This window comes from Copadichromis virginalis, unplaced genomic scaffold (genome assembly GCF_057382275.1).
Source record: "Copadichromis virginalis isolate Kocher_CV1m ecotype Utaka unplaced genomic scaffold, C_Virginalis_male_GT1.1 unmapped_scaffold_1, whole genome shotgun sequence".
NCBI lineage: Eukaryota > Metazoa > Chordata > Actinopteri > Cichliformes > Cichlidae > Copadichromis > Copadichromis virginalis.
In genome coordinates this window covers 8,247,133-8,261,357 of record NW_028188589.1, presented here as the reverse complement: position 1 = coordinate 8,261,357, position 14,225 = coordinate 8,247,133, and the positions used below count along the sequence as shown (strand labels likewise).

Here is a 14,225-nt window from a genome sequence, read left to right as displayed (position 1 = left end):
CCAGCTCCCAATGTATGTCCGTGGTGTTGATGACAGTTTTGAAGTGATGGAGGAGCTGCTCACAGTAATTCCAATGCATGGCCAGACCACCGCTCAGCAGATATTTACAAGCTGTGTGATGCCATTGAGAATGTTGGTTTGCCATGGAAGAGGTTTGTTGGAATAACAACAGATGGAGCGCCATCAATGACAGGGAGGAAACATGGACTGGTGGCACAAAACAAACTGGAAGAGGAAGGCGTGGAGGAGGCCATTGCTCTGCACTGCATCATCCATCAGCAGGTCCTTTGCAGCAAATGCCTGAAGTTTGACAATGTGATGTCTATTGTTGTGAAATGCATCAACCAAATCAGATCCAGGGGCTTAAAGCACCGAAGGTTCTGTGCTTTTTTAGAGGAAATGGAGTCAGAATATGGGGATGTGCTCGACTTCACTGAGGTACGTTGGCTCAGCAGGGGAAATGTATTAAAGAGACTTTTTGAGTTGAGAGCAGAAGTGAAGCCTTCATGGAGAAGGATGGAGTTAGTGTTCCTGTGCTAACTGATCCCAAATGGCTCATGGACTCAGCTTTTCTTGTTGATATGACACATGAGCTTAATGTACTGAACAAGACGTTACAAGGCCAGGGGCAACTTGTCAGTGCTGCCTATGACAACGTGAGAGCATTCTCCACAAAACTGGCGCTCTGGAAAGCTCAGCTCTCTCAGACAAACCTTTGCCATTTCCCAGCATGCAAGGCACTCGTGGATGCAGGCACACCATTCAGTGCTGACGAGTATGTTGATGTCATTTTGAGGCTACAGGAGGAATTTGATCACAGGTTTGCTGACTTCAAGACACACAGAGCCACCTTTCACATTTTTGCCGACCCCTTCTCCTTTGATGTGCAAGATGCCCCTTCTGTGCTTCAAATGGAGCTCATTGAGCTGCAGTGCAACTCTGAACTCAAAGCAAAGTTCAGGGAGGTGAGTGGAAAAGCAGACAAGCTTGGACAATTTTTGAGAGACTTGAGCCCTAGTTTCCCTCGGCTTTCCCGAATGTTCAAGCGGACCATGTGCCTTTTTGGTAGCACATACTTGTGCCAAAAGCTCTTCTCCACTTTGAACTTCAATAAGTCCAAGTACAGGTCCAGACTTACGGATGATCATCTTCAAGACATACTGAGGGCCGCAGCTGCTTCCTCCCTCAGGCCAAATCTGGCTCGGCTATGCGAGAGGAAACGCTGCCAGGTCTCTAGCAGCAAGGAGTAGGCAAGAGAAGCCATGTTCAGAAGAACAGTTCATTTTCTACAGTGTTCCATTCATGTTCAGAAGAAGGTTATAGAACTGTTAATACAGACATTTCAATCTAAATACAGCAGATATAGAAGACTGAAAAAAACACACAAGTTCATATTTTGTGTTAAAAAATAAAAATAAAGAGATTTGAGAAGATTGGAATTTTTTAACCATGCCTTTCTTGTGGAAAACCTAATGCGGCCCAGCCTCACCCAGACTCTGCCTGCAGCGGCCCCCAGCTAAATTGAGTTTGAGACCCCTGTCCTACACCATAAATCAGTAAGAGAGGGTACGACCTCTCTCATGTCCCCAAGTGGTGTGTGCATGCCAGAGCACTCTGGAAGGCACACAGAGTCTTTACAGACTACTAAGGATCGAACCTCTATCATCATGCAATCGATTATACAACTCTAAGCATATATGAGTAAATATTTCTAAGCATAAATGACAATCAACAATATAAACCTTACAGCTGGTTGTAATAACAGAATTCATTTGTTTCTCAAATGAGAAAGAGCTATCGAGAAACACTCCTAAATCTTTAGTTCTTAACTTTTCCAGTGGGCCAAGGTCAACATTATCTGCTAATGCTAAATAGGCTGCCGTTATTAACTAATGCTAATTTGACATGAATTAGCATTATGCACTAATGCTAACACTTACTTTTTTTAACAATGTGAGTAGCTAATGCTAACACTATTTCCCTTAACTTTATAACAATGTGAACGGCTAATGCTAAATAGCATTAGCTAATAACAGCAGTCTAATTTAATGCAAGTTAGCCTCATTTGCATTACAACGATGTGAGGAGTTAACGCTAAGTATGCTGTCATTAGTGGCTAATTCTAATTAGGGGTGAATAAATATTACCAGCTAATGCTAATATCGTATTCTCTTCCCTTTTAACAATGTGAGCAGCTAGTGCTAGGTAGGCTGATGCTAGCAGCTAATGCTAAAGCTAATTTAATGTGAATTAGCATCACATTAGTGAGGAGTTAATGCTAAGTAGACTGCCATTAGCAGGTAATGCTAATTTTAGGTGAATAGGAATTGGCAGCTAATGCTAATACCATATTTTCTTGCTTTATAACAATGTGACTAGCTAATGCTATGTAGGTTGCCGTTATTAGCTAATACTAATTTGAGGTGAATTAGCATTATCCCCTTATGCTAACAATGTTTTTTCTTACTTTTTAACAATACAAGTAGCTAATGTGAACACTTTTTTTTTTTTATTCAATTCTAATTTTTCCCTTGCGATGTGAAGAGTTAATGCTAAATAGGATGCCATTAGTGGCTAATTCTAAATTTAGATGAGAAAGCATTAGAAGCTAATGCTAATACCATATTTTCTTGCTTTATATCAATATTAGTAGGTAATGCTAAGTACGTAGCCATTGTTAGCTAATGCTAATTTAGGTGAATTAGCATTATCCACTAATGCTAACACTGTTTTTGCCAACTCTTTTCCCTTGCATTATAACAATATGAGCAGCTAATGCTAAGAAGGCTGCCATTATTAGGTAATGCTAATTATTATGTGTGTTAGCATTATCCGCTGCTGCTAGCAATGTTTTATCTTACCTTTTAACAATATCAGCAGCTAATGCTAACACTACTTTAATTTCAGTTAAACCTACTTAGCATTAATTAACTTCATTTAGCATTAAGAAGTTTTTGCTATAGGCTACCATTAGTGGCTAATGCTAATTTTAGGTGAATAAGCATTGGCAACTAATGCTTAAACCATATTCTCTTGATTTCTAACAATGTGAGCAGCTAATGCTAAGAACGCTGGTTATTAGGTAATGCTAATTTGATGCGAGTTAGCATTACCCGATAATGCTAAAACTTTTCCCTTCCCTTTTAATAATGCGAGCAACTAGTGCTAAGTAGGCTGATGTTAGCAGCTAATGCTAATTTGATGTGAATTAGCATTGTATTAGTGAGGAGGTAATGTTAAGTAGATTGCCATTAGTCACTAATGCTAATTTTAGGTAAATAGAAATTAGCTAACAATGGCACCTGCTAAGCAGGTGCCATTATTAGCTAATACTAATTTGAGATGAATTAGCATTATCCGCTTATGCTAACAATGTTTTTTCTTACTTTTTAACAATACGCCATTAGTGGCTAATTCTAATTTTAGATGAAAAAGGATTAACAGCTAATGCTCATACTGTTTGCTTTGTAAGAATGACAGCAGCTAATGATATGAAGTCTACCGTTATTAACTAATGCTAATTTGATGAGAATTAGCATTATCCAATAATGGTAACTCTTTTCCCCTGCATTATAACAATGTCAGGAGTTAATGCTAAGTAGACTGCCATTAGGGGCTAACTCTAATTAGGGGTGAATAATTATTAGCAGCTAATACTAATACAGTTTTCTCTTTTTCCTTATAACAACTTGAGCAGCTAATGCTAATTTGATGCGAATTAGCATTATATTAGTGAGCAGTTAATGCTAAGTAGGCTGCCATTATTAACTAATACTACGTTGACGTGAATTAGCATTATGCACTACTGCTAATACTGTTTTCTCTTACTTATTAAAAATGATAGTAGCTAATACTAATACTCTTTTCCGTTGGGTAACAACAAAGTGAGGAATTAATGCTAAGTTGGCTGCTTTTAGCGGCTTATTCTAATTAGGGGTGAATAATTATTAGCAGCAAATGCTAATACCGTTTTCTCTTTCCTTATAACAATATGAGCAGTTAATGCTAATTTGATGTAAATTAGCATTATATTAGTGAGGAGTTAATGCTAAGTAGGCTGCCATTAGCAGCTAAAGGTAATTTGAGGTGAATAAGCACTAGTAGCTAATGCCAATACCCTTTTCTCTTGTGTTATAATGATGTGAAACGTTAATATTGTTCTCAAACAACAGAATGAGAATGAAATATTGATTCTAACAGGGCCCATAAACAGCATTAGCTTAGCAGCATTAGCTTATCAGAGTCTCCATCATGGTCACACAAATCCTTAGCGGAGCAAAGTGGCCTACTTAGCAATAGCTGCTGTAGAAAGCAAAGGGAAAACAGTATTAGCATTAGCTGCTAAATGTGCACTTGAGAACAAATCTATTGTGAATTCAGCCGTGAATGTAGTGTTTCCAGTAAGCTTCCATTTCCAAATGTTAGCTGCTCCTGTCTGCCTCTTTGTCACACACACAGACTGAAATGATTCACAGCCTTGTTTCATCCTTCTGTCAGTGTCACTGTGACTGTGGACATACAGCATGGGAAACACACACATGGCTGATACTTGTATCTAAAGTTACAAAATGTTGTCTCTGTCCAAATATTACCTAACTGTAAGTCTACTTTTAATGAAACTCTCAACATGACTTATCAGTTATCATTAATGTTCCTGCAAACAGACTCCTTGAAGACCCCCTACATAAATATCCATGTACTATCCAGCTAGACTAGTGTGTCTGTCCCTGAAAATATTCCTGCATGTGTGATTGTTCATGTCTCATCTGCAGGAAACAAACAGGAAGTGAGTGAAAGACACAGGAAATGATTCCAGCTCTTCCTCCTATATCAGACATTCTCTCCATACCTGAGAGTGTCCAGTCTCCAGCCTGGATCCTTCAGTCCAGCCGACAGAAGCTTCATTCCTGAGAGACCTGGATGATTGTAGCTCAGGTCCAGCTCTCTCAGATGGGAGGGGTTGGAGGTCAGAGCTGAGGCCAGAGAAGTACAGCCTTCCTCGGTGATCAGACAGCCTGACAGACTGCAGACACACAAAACAACAATCCATCTGTTATCCATCTCTATAGCAGCATAACTAAGTGATGGTTCAGGGTCACCTGATCCAGCTCTAACTATAAGTTTTATCAAAAAGGAAAGTTTGAAGCTGATCGTCAAAGTAGAGAGGGTGTCTGTCTCCTGAACTTAAACTGGGAGCTGCTTCCACACCCAGTCCAACATAGCCAGGCTTTCTTTGCTGCTTTGACAAAACCTCAAATCCCAGTCAGAGATGGTGAGCATCATCACAGTGATGATCATTTCTCTGTTAACCCAGGCTTTCTGCTTCAGGATCTGTGCACGCTCACAGAACAAGGAGACCTTTAAACATCATTTCACTAAATGGATGGACTGAGCTCAGCCTACAGATGAACTGGATAAATAAAGATTTGACCTCAGTGTGCTCAGTGTTCCTGTCTATTCCTAACATATTCCTAACATGATAGCTGCACTTTAGAGCTCTAAAACTGGAACTGACACATATTTAAACTCCACATGTTACTCAGTACATTCAGTTCTGACACTCGCCCACAGTCCAACAAAGGAAACATGGAGATCACATCAGTTTGTCACCAAAGTCTAATTATTCCAGAGGGCAGTGTTGATACAACTAAAGTTATTTTTAAGCAAAGTTGAGTTTTTTATTGTCGCAGTACTTCATGTCTGAAGTATCACTTAAATGCATTACACGCTGTTGATGGCAGCAAACAAACCACCCAAACAAACAGAGGTGGGAGGCTTGGGCAGACTACGTAGGATCAGCTTGTGGGAGGAGTCAGGATAAAACCAAAGAAAGACAAGCTAACAAACACCACAGTGAAGTGAGTAGCTACAAACTGCAGGCTGATTAGTGTTGTTGAAGAAGTCGGTCTGAGGAACGTTCTTAGGATCAACAAATGACGGCATGTATGAGCCTCCCTCAAGACGCACCATCACAAGAAGAACACATGAGCTGTAGAAAAAGGAGAGACTATGAAAGCCACGGCGTTACAACGTGCACCAGCTGTTGGTCTCTCTGGAGACTACTGGGCGCGGCTGGGTAACCATGGTTACTTGGGAGTTACAGTACATGATATTAATGAAGAGTGGGAGCTGCGTTCTATAGCAAACAATTTGTTATGAGGTAATCAGCTGATCTTAGTTTAACCGGAAGCCCTTCACAATAATTGCAATGCCTTTATTTTGTCCAACTACCATCAGTTCGTCTGTACTGATGGTAACTTAAAGTCACACTAATGTCGTTTAGTTTCTATAGTTTATGTAGTGGAAGTATACTACAGTACCCTGATCACTGATAGGACAGATTTATGTAGATATACACCTTTGTGTTTAACATTACTGCATTATAGTACTGTGATCTTTGTCCTTATATATGGCTATATTAGCTATACTGATGTACGTACATATAACTGGATATGTAACTTATCTATTCATCTTATTTGTCATGTATTTGTATTGTGTACTTCCTTTTTGTAAGAAACCACACACATGATCACAGCCGCAAGAATCAATCAGTGAAAGAATAAAGTGTCTCAAACCAAACCTTAAGCTCTTTATTCCACATGCTGGGATCATTTGGCCTTCAGTGGTGTTCTGGCTGACACACCGGAGTGACCAGAGTGCTAAAGAGTGAATCGGACACACCAGTGTCATCTCTGATATCTCCACTACATTTAATCGTCCTTCAGCTTGTGGCTGCCGTTAGCTGGTCTGCTAGTTAGCTGATTTGCTATTTAGCCGGTGTGCTAGTTAGCTGGTGTGCTAGTTAGCCGGTTCGCTAGTCAGCTGGTGTGCTGACCAGCGAACCAGTAGGTTACAAGATGAGCTTGTCTGTCTGATGAGCCAGCTCTCTCTGTCTTGGTCATTTTGTCCTTGGGCAAAACCTAACCTACCACTACAACTGTAGCTTACCTCCACCAGTGTGTGAATGTGAGAGTGAATGAATACAGGGAGTGCAGAATTATTAGGCAAATGAGTATTTTGTCCACATCATCCTCTTCATGCATGTCGTCTTACTCCAAGCTGTATAGGCTCGAAAGCCTACTACCAATTAAGCATATTAGGTGATGTGCATCTCTGTAATGAGAAGGGGTGTGGCCTAATGACATCAACACCCTATATCAGGTGTGCATAATTATTAGGTAACGTCCTTTCCTTTGGCAAAATGGGTCAAAAGAAGGACTTGACAGGCTCAGAAAAGTCAAAAATAGTGAGATATCTTGCAGAGGGATGCAGCAGTCTCAAAATTGCAAAGCTTCTGAAGCGTGATCATCGAACAATCAAGCGTTTCATTCAAAATAGTCAACAGGGTCGCAAGAAGCGTGTGGAAAAACCAAGGCACAAAATAACTGCCCATGAACTGAGAAAAGTCAAGCGTGCAGCTGCCAAGATGCCACTTGCCACCAGTTTGGCCATATTTTGGAGCTGCAACATCACTGGAGTGCCCAAGAGCACAAGGTGTGCAATACTCAGAGACATGGCCAAGGTAAGAAAGGCTGAAAGACGACCACCACTGAACAAGACACACAAGCTGAAACGTCAAGACTGGGCCAAGAAATATCTCAAGACTGGTTTTTCTAAGGTTTTATGGACTGATGAAATGAGAGTGAGTCTTGATGGGCCAGATGGATGGGCCCGTGGCTGGATTGGTAAAGGGCAGAGAGCTCCAGTCCCACTCAGACGCCAGCAAGGTGGAGGTGGAGTACTGGTTTGGGCTGGTATCATCAAAGATGAGCTTGTGGGGCCTTTTCGGGTTGAGGATGGAGTCAAGCTCAACTCCCAGTCCTACTGCCAGTTTCTGGAAGACACCTTCTTCAAGCAGTGGTACAGGAAGAAGTCTGCATCCTTCAAGAAAAACATGATTTTCATGCAGGACAATGCTCCATCACACGCGTCCAAGTACTCCACAGCGTGGCTGCAAGAAAGGGTATAAAAGAAGAAAAACTAATGACATGGCCTCCTTGTTCACCTGATCTGAACCCCATTGAGAACCTGTGGTCCATCATCAAATGTGAGATTTACAAGGAGGGAAAACAGTACACCTCTCTGAACAGTGTCTGGGAGGCTGTGGTTGCTGCTGCACGCAATGTTGATGGTGAACAGATCAAAACACTGACAGAATCCATGGATGGCAGGCTTTTGAGTGTCCTTGCAAAGAAAGGTGGCTATATTGGTCGCTGATTTGTTTTTGTTTTGTTTTTGAATGTCAGAAATGTATATTTGTGAATGTGGAGATGTTATATTGGTGTCACTGGTAAAAATAAATAAATGAAATGGGTATATATTTGTTTTTTGTTAAGTTGCCTAATAATTCTGCACAGTAATAGTCATCCGGACACACACAGATATCCCCCTAAAATAGCTAAAACTAAAAACAAACTAAAAACTACTTCCAAAAACATTCAGCTTTGATATTAATGAATTTTTTGGGTTCATTGAGAACATGGTTGTTGTTCAATAATAAAATTATTCCTCAAAAATACAACTTGCCTAATAATTCTGCACTCCCTGTAGTGGGATTGTAAAGGGTCTTTGAGGGTCTCGAAAAGCGCTATATAAATGCAATCCATTATTATTATTAAGAGCATCTTTAGGCCTGACTGTGCTCATCCTTCCTCCAACCTCTCCTTACCAAAGATAACAACTACATCAGTATTAGCTCAATAACAATTTCTGCAATTCAATTGTGGACATTCATTTTTAAACCTTGTGTAAAACGATAAAACCTCAAAGTCTGAGCATTATTCTTTGTGCAAACAGCTCTTGCAGGTTCCCCCGGACTTAGGTTATTTTTATTATTTAATTACTTTCCTTTAAGCAGCTGTTCAGGCTACTAAACTCATCCCAGAAATAACAAGTGACACCATTAATAGTAGAGGTGGGAATCACCATACAACTCGCGATACGATATTATCACAATACTTAACGCACGATACGATATTATTGCGATTTTTAAAAATATTTTGCGATATTTAAATTCTGCACATAAAGGTAAACTTTATCAATATTCATTTTATCTAATATCAAAGTCTCACACTCAGTCTTTCTCTCATTTCAGTCAGTTTTATTGTTGACAAACTGAACGGTTTGTATTACAGTCTAGTCCAACTTAACTGAATGCAACCATCTGGTACAATTATAGCTATTCTGAACTATGCAATTTATGAAAACTATGCAGCCCCTTCAGCAACTGAAGAATTTGAAAGTAAATTTAAAAAAAATATAATTTTACATTAAATAAAAAAGTTTCAAACTTAATTAAAATTAAACATGTCTTAAATTAAAATAAGTAAACTGTCATGTTTATTGCTGCCAAAAAAAAAGTTAAACACATTTGGACAGTGAAGGAATGTCAGGATTGTTGCTCAGAAAAAGGATCAACATGCTCTGAAGTCAACATGCTCTGACTCCAGAGCATGTTGACTTCAGAGAAAAAATTGTTTGTAACAAAATATCGATTTCTGCTGTCCCTGTATCGATACATTATTAGCAAACAAAATATCACGATACTACACAGTATCGATTTTTTCCCCCACCCCTAATTAATAGTGGAGCTAACTTTAACAGGTGAAACTGATTTGACCTATAAGGCTACTGCAGTTACTTCTTATCAGGTTTAGTAGGGAAGACATCTGGATGAGGTAGTTAGTAGTATGTAGTTAGTACCGGGCGACTCCCCTCCCCCACATCGGCACCAGAACCCTGTATTATCTACAGGGTAAGACTGCCTGTTTTATCAAACTATGGCCATTACTACTGTGATCATTTGCAGCCCAGTGTGCCGCTCTCTCTGCTGGGATGAACCACTGGAGCTCACCCAGTCATCCCTTTCTTTCTCTCAAGAAGAAGTGAAATAAATATATTTATTATGTTACGAGTCTAATATTCTTTAAATCAAACTGTAATGAATAAATCAAGCAAGAAGATTTGGTGGCTCCACGTGTTGTAGAAGAAAAGATAAACATCTCATTTTGAGAAATCAGCCTTTAAAATTAAGTAAGTACTGTGAATAAAAAACAAACAGCGAGCCAATCAGCAGTCGCCAATATCCTCCTAATTTCATTCACAAAGAAATCAAATATATATATTATGGGCCCAAAGGAGCCTAAATCTTTAAATTAGGCAGTACGTGAAGTATTTTTTTAAATAAACAGAGACATGACTATAATAACTTTTAGTAATTCAGAGTCCAATTATCCACTCAAATGTGAATAAAAGTTCACTTGACAGCTGTAAAAGTTACCTGTTTATACAATAATATAAATCACATTTCAAATGATCATCTGTGGAAAAGTTTGAATCCTGACCTGAGAGTTTCCACTGCACACTGTGAACTCTTTAGTCCAGCGGACAGAAGCTTCACTCCTGAATCCTGCAGGTCAGAGTTACTCAGGTCCAGCTCTCTCAGACTGGAGGACTGGGAGCTGAGGACTGAGGACAGAGCTTCACAGCTTCTCTCTGACAGGTTACAGCCACTCAGTCTGAAAAATAAAAGACAATCTATAAAACAAGTACTCATGTAGAGTTTGTTAATACATTTCACAACATTAAATGTTGACTTTCTATTTTTAAAGGAAACATAAACATACTAAGATACAACATCATATGTATGAACTTTAATTAATAATTCTAAAAACTAAATGTTTTCTGATCTGACCTCAGAGTATTCAGTTTACAGTTTAAACGTTGTAGTCCAGCAGACAGAAGCTTCACTCCTGAATCCTGCAGCATTCTGATACTCAGGTCCAGCTCTGTCAGACTAGAGGACTGCGAGCTGAGAACTGAGGACAGAGCTTCACAGTTTTCCTCTGAGAGTTCACAGATGTTAAGTCTGAAGATAAAAACATGAATAAAGATTGTTGTTAAAGTGTAATCAAGGTGCAATAGCTTATTGTCTTGTGCTGAGCAGGTTAGTAAAACTTCTGTTTAACTTTGAAATGAATAAAAATGCTATGAAACAAGGATAACTGGATAAAGACATAAACAAAAACAAACATCAAACACATAAACAAACAGAACTAAACAGAATACAAATTGATCTGACCTCAGAACATTCAGTTTGGCATGTGGACTCTCCACTGCAGCAGACAGAAGCTTTACTGCTGAAGCCTTCAGGCTGTTGGTACTCAGGTCCAGCTCTCTCAGACTACAGGACTGGGAGCTGACCACTGACAACAGATTTTCACAGCCTTCCTCTGAGACGTTACAGCTGCTCAGTCTGTGAGAGAAAGGAAAAAAACAAAAACAAAAAAAAACAAACAATATATGTGATCAAATTAAATTTGTTTATATGTTGAACCCTTTTTTTAAAAAATTTATTTAAACCTATGAGACTATGAGTGCTACCAGTCCAGTGCACATGATTGGTACCTTGATGGTACCTTGCTCAGGGGTACCACAAGGTAGCTATTCGGTGGATTCGACCCCTGACCTTATGATCATGGGGCGACCACTCTGCCTACTGAGCTAATAATTCTGTGTACACTGTCATACAATATTAACTAAAACAATTATTTTAGAAAATTTTAGTAATTCAATAATCATGCTCATTACCTGTGTATTGTGAATAACACTGGATTTTAAACACTAGCTGTATAAAACTCTTCCTGTTAAAGGTGTGTATAAAGGAGATGAGCTGAAATGCAGACTTCATGGAGAATGTTTGCTGTCAGCATATATCAAAGACAAAGCAGAGATCCATCCAGTCTCTTCCACTAAGCCCACAGAGGGACAGACAACCACTCTCACTCACACCTGCATGAAGTTTAGATCACCAGGTAACCTAACTGCATGTCTGTGGACAGTGGGAAGAAACTGTAGAGGACCCAGAGTGAACCCACTGTAATTCTGTGATAACACTGGTTATGGAAGCCTTACAGTTACATATGGTTACTGACAAGAAACACGACCTTAGAGGCAATTTCAGTAATGAAGACCGAGTTTCTCCCTCCATACAGGATGAAAACATGACAGCACAGCAGAGATTTATATTTAAAAAGGGAGGGTGTGCACTGAAAGTGAGATACAAACTTGAACTTAAATTATGAACATCAGAAAAAGATGTAGGTGAAGTCTGGCAGGTGAAGTTTGTGCTTTAGAATAAAACAACCAAACTCCTGGAGTTGGAGACAAATGAACAAGCTGAGGATAATAAACCTGTCAGAGGGGCTGAAGCATCAGAGCTCATGTTCTTATAGGCTGGGTCTGGATTGTCCTTTGATAAGAGTTACAGAACAAAGTGTGTTTTAGAAATGCTGGAGTGAAACATTAAAACTACCATATATTTACCGAGTGACTGATGATCATTTAATTTACTATTTTAAAAAAATGTTACAGTGCTCTTTGAACTCAGCATTTCTGATTTATTTCCCATGATTTTAACAATGAAGCGATGACAACATGTTTACTCACAGAGCTTTGTTGGAGGCTTTGACCACTGGCAGCATTCTCAGAAGAGCCTCCTCTGAAGCAGAGTATTTCTTGAAGTCAAACTCATCCAGATCTTCTTCTGATGACAGTAAGATGAAGGTCAGAGCTGAGCACTGAGCAGGAAACAGTTTACCTGTGGAGAGACTTCCTGAAGTCCTGTATTGTTGGATCTCCTCCACTAGAGAACGATCATTCAGTTCATTCAGACAGTGGATCAGATTGATGCTTTTCTCTGCAGACAGATTCTTACTGAGCTCCATCTTGATGTACTGGACTGTTTCCTGATTGGTCAGTGAGCGACTTCCTGTCTGTGTCATCAGGGCTCGTAGGAGAGTCTGATTGGTCTGCAGGGAAAGACCCAGGAGGAAGCGGAGGAACAAGTCCAGGTGTCCATTTGGACTCTGTAAGGCCTTGTCCACAGCACTCTGGTAGAAGTGTTTCTTTGCAGATTCTCCTGTTTCAGACTTCTTGGATGTTGTTTGTTGTTGTTCCAGCAGATTGAGTCCAGAGTTGATGAAGGTCAGATGGACATGAAGAGCAGCCAGAAACTCCTGAACACTCAGATGGATGAAGCAGAACACCTTGTCCTGGTACAGTCCTCTCTCCTCTTTAAAGATCTGTGTGAACACTCCTGAGTACACTGAGGCTGCTCTGATATCGATGCCACACTCTGTCAGGTCTGATTCATAGAAGATCAGGTTTCCTTTCTGCAGCTGATCAAAAGCCAGTTTTCCCAGAGACTCCATCATCTTCCTGCTCTCAGGACTCCAGTGTGGATCTGTCTCAGCTCCTCCATCATACTTGACCTTCTTCACTTTGGCCTGAACCACCAGGAAGTGGATGTACATCTCAGTCAGGGTCTTGGGCAGCTGTCCTCCCTCTCTGGTTTCCAGCACATCCTCCAGAACTGTAGCAGTGATCCAGCAGAAGACTGGGATGTGACACATGATGTGGAGGCTTCGTGATGTCTTGATGTGGGAGATGATGCTGCTGGCCTGCTCCTCATCTCTGAATCTCTTCCTGAAGTACTCCTCCTTCTGTGGGTCAGTGAACCCTCTGACCTCTGTCACCATGCCAACACAGTCAGGAGGGATCTGATTGGCTGCTGCAGGTCGTGTGGTTATCCAGAGGCGAGCAGAGGGAAGCAGTTTCCCCCTGATGAGGTTTATCAGCAGCACATCCACTGAGGTGGACTTTCTAGGGTCAGTTAGGATTGTAGTTTTGTGGAAGTCCAGAGGAAGTCGACACTCATCCAGACCATCAAAGATGAACACAACCTGGAAGTCTTCAAAGCTGCAGATTCCTGCTTCTTTGGTTTCAGTAAAGAAGTGATGAACAAGTCCCACCAAGCTGAACTTTTTCTCTTTCAGCACATTCAGCTCTCTGAAAGTGAATGGAAATATGAACTGGATGTCCTGGTTGGCTTTGTCTTCAGCCCAGTCCAGGCTGTATTTCTGTGTTAAGACTGTTTTCCCAATGCCAGCCACTCCCTTTGTCAGCACTGTTCTGATTGGTTCAACTCTTCCAGGTGAGGCTTTAAAGATGTCTTCTTGTCTGATGGTTGTTTCTGGTCTGTCTGGTTTCCTGGATGCTGTTTCAATCTGTCTGACCTCATGTTCATCATTGACCTCTGCAGTCCCTCCCTCTGTGATGTAGAGCTCTGTGTAGATCTGATTCAGAAGGGTTGGGTTTCCTGCTTTAGCGATGCCCTCAAACACACACTGGAACTTCTTCTTCAGCTTAGATTTAAGTTTACGATG

General features: G+C 40.4%; 1 protein-coding gene across 1 annotated transcript in view; it reads right to left on the bottom strand.

The window, feature by feature from the left end:
* The window catches only part of LOC146679744 (protein NLRC3-like), a gene marked incomplete at its 5' end in the record, with an annotated part of 19,878 nt that extends 5,653 nt beyond the window's left edge, over positions 1 to 14,225 (bottom strand). The window contains 6 exons of the mRNA XM_085450427.1: positions 4,850 to 5,023; positions 10,344 to 10,517; positions 10,694 to 10,748; positions 10,836 to 10,867; positions 11,081 to 11,254; positions 12,448 to 14,225. Of these exons, the coding sequence (XP_085306553.1) occupies positions 4,850 to 5,023; positions 10,344 to 10,517; positions 10,694 to 10,748; positions 10,836 to 10,867; positions 11,081 to 11,254; positions 12,448 to 14,225 (2,387 nt within the window). The remainder of the gene's footprint in view (positions 1 to 4,849; positions 5,024 to 10,343; positions 10,518 to 10,693; positions 10,749 to 10,835; positions 10,868 to 11,080; positions 11,255 to 12,447) is intronic.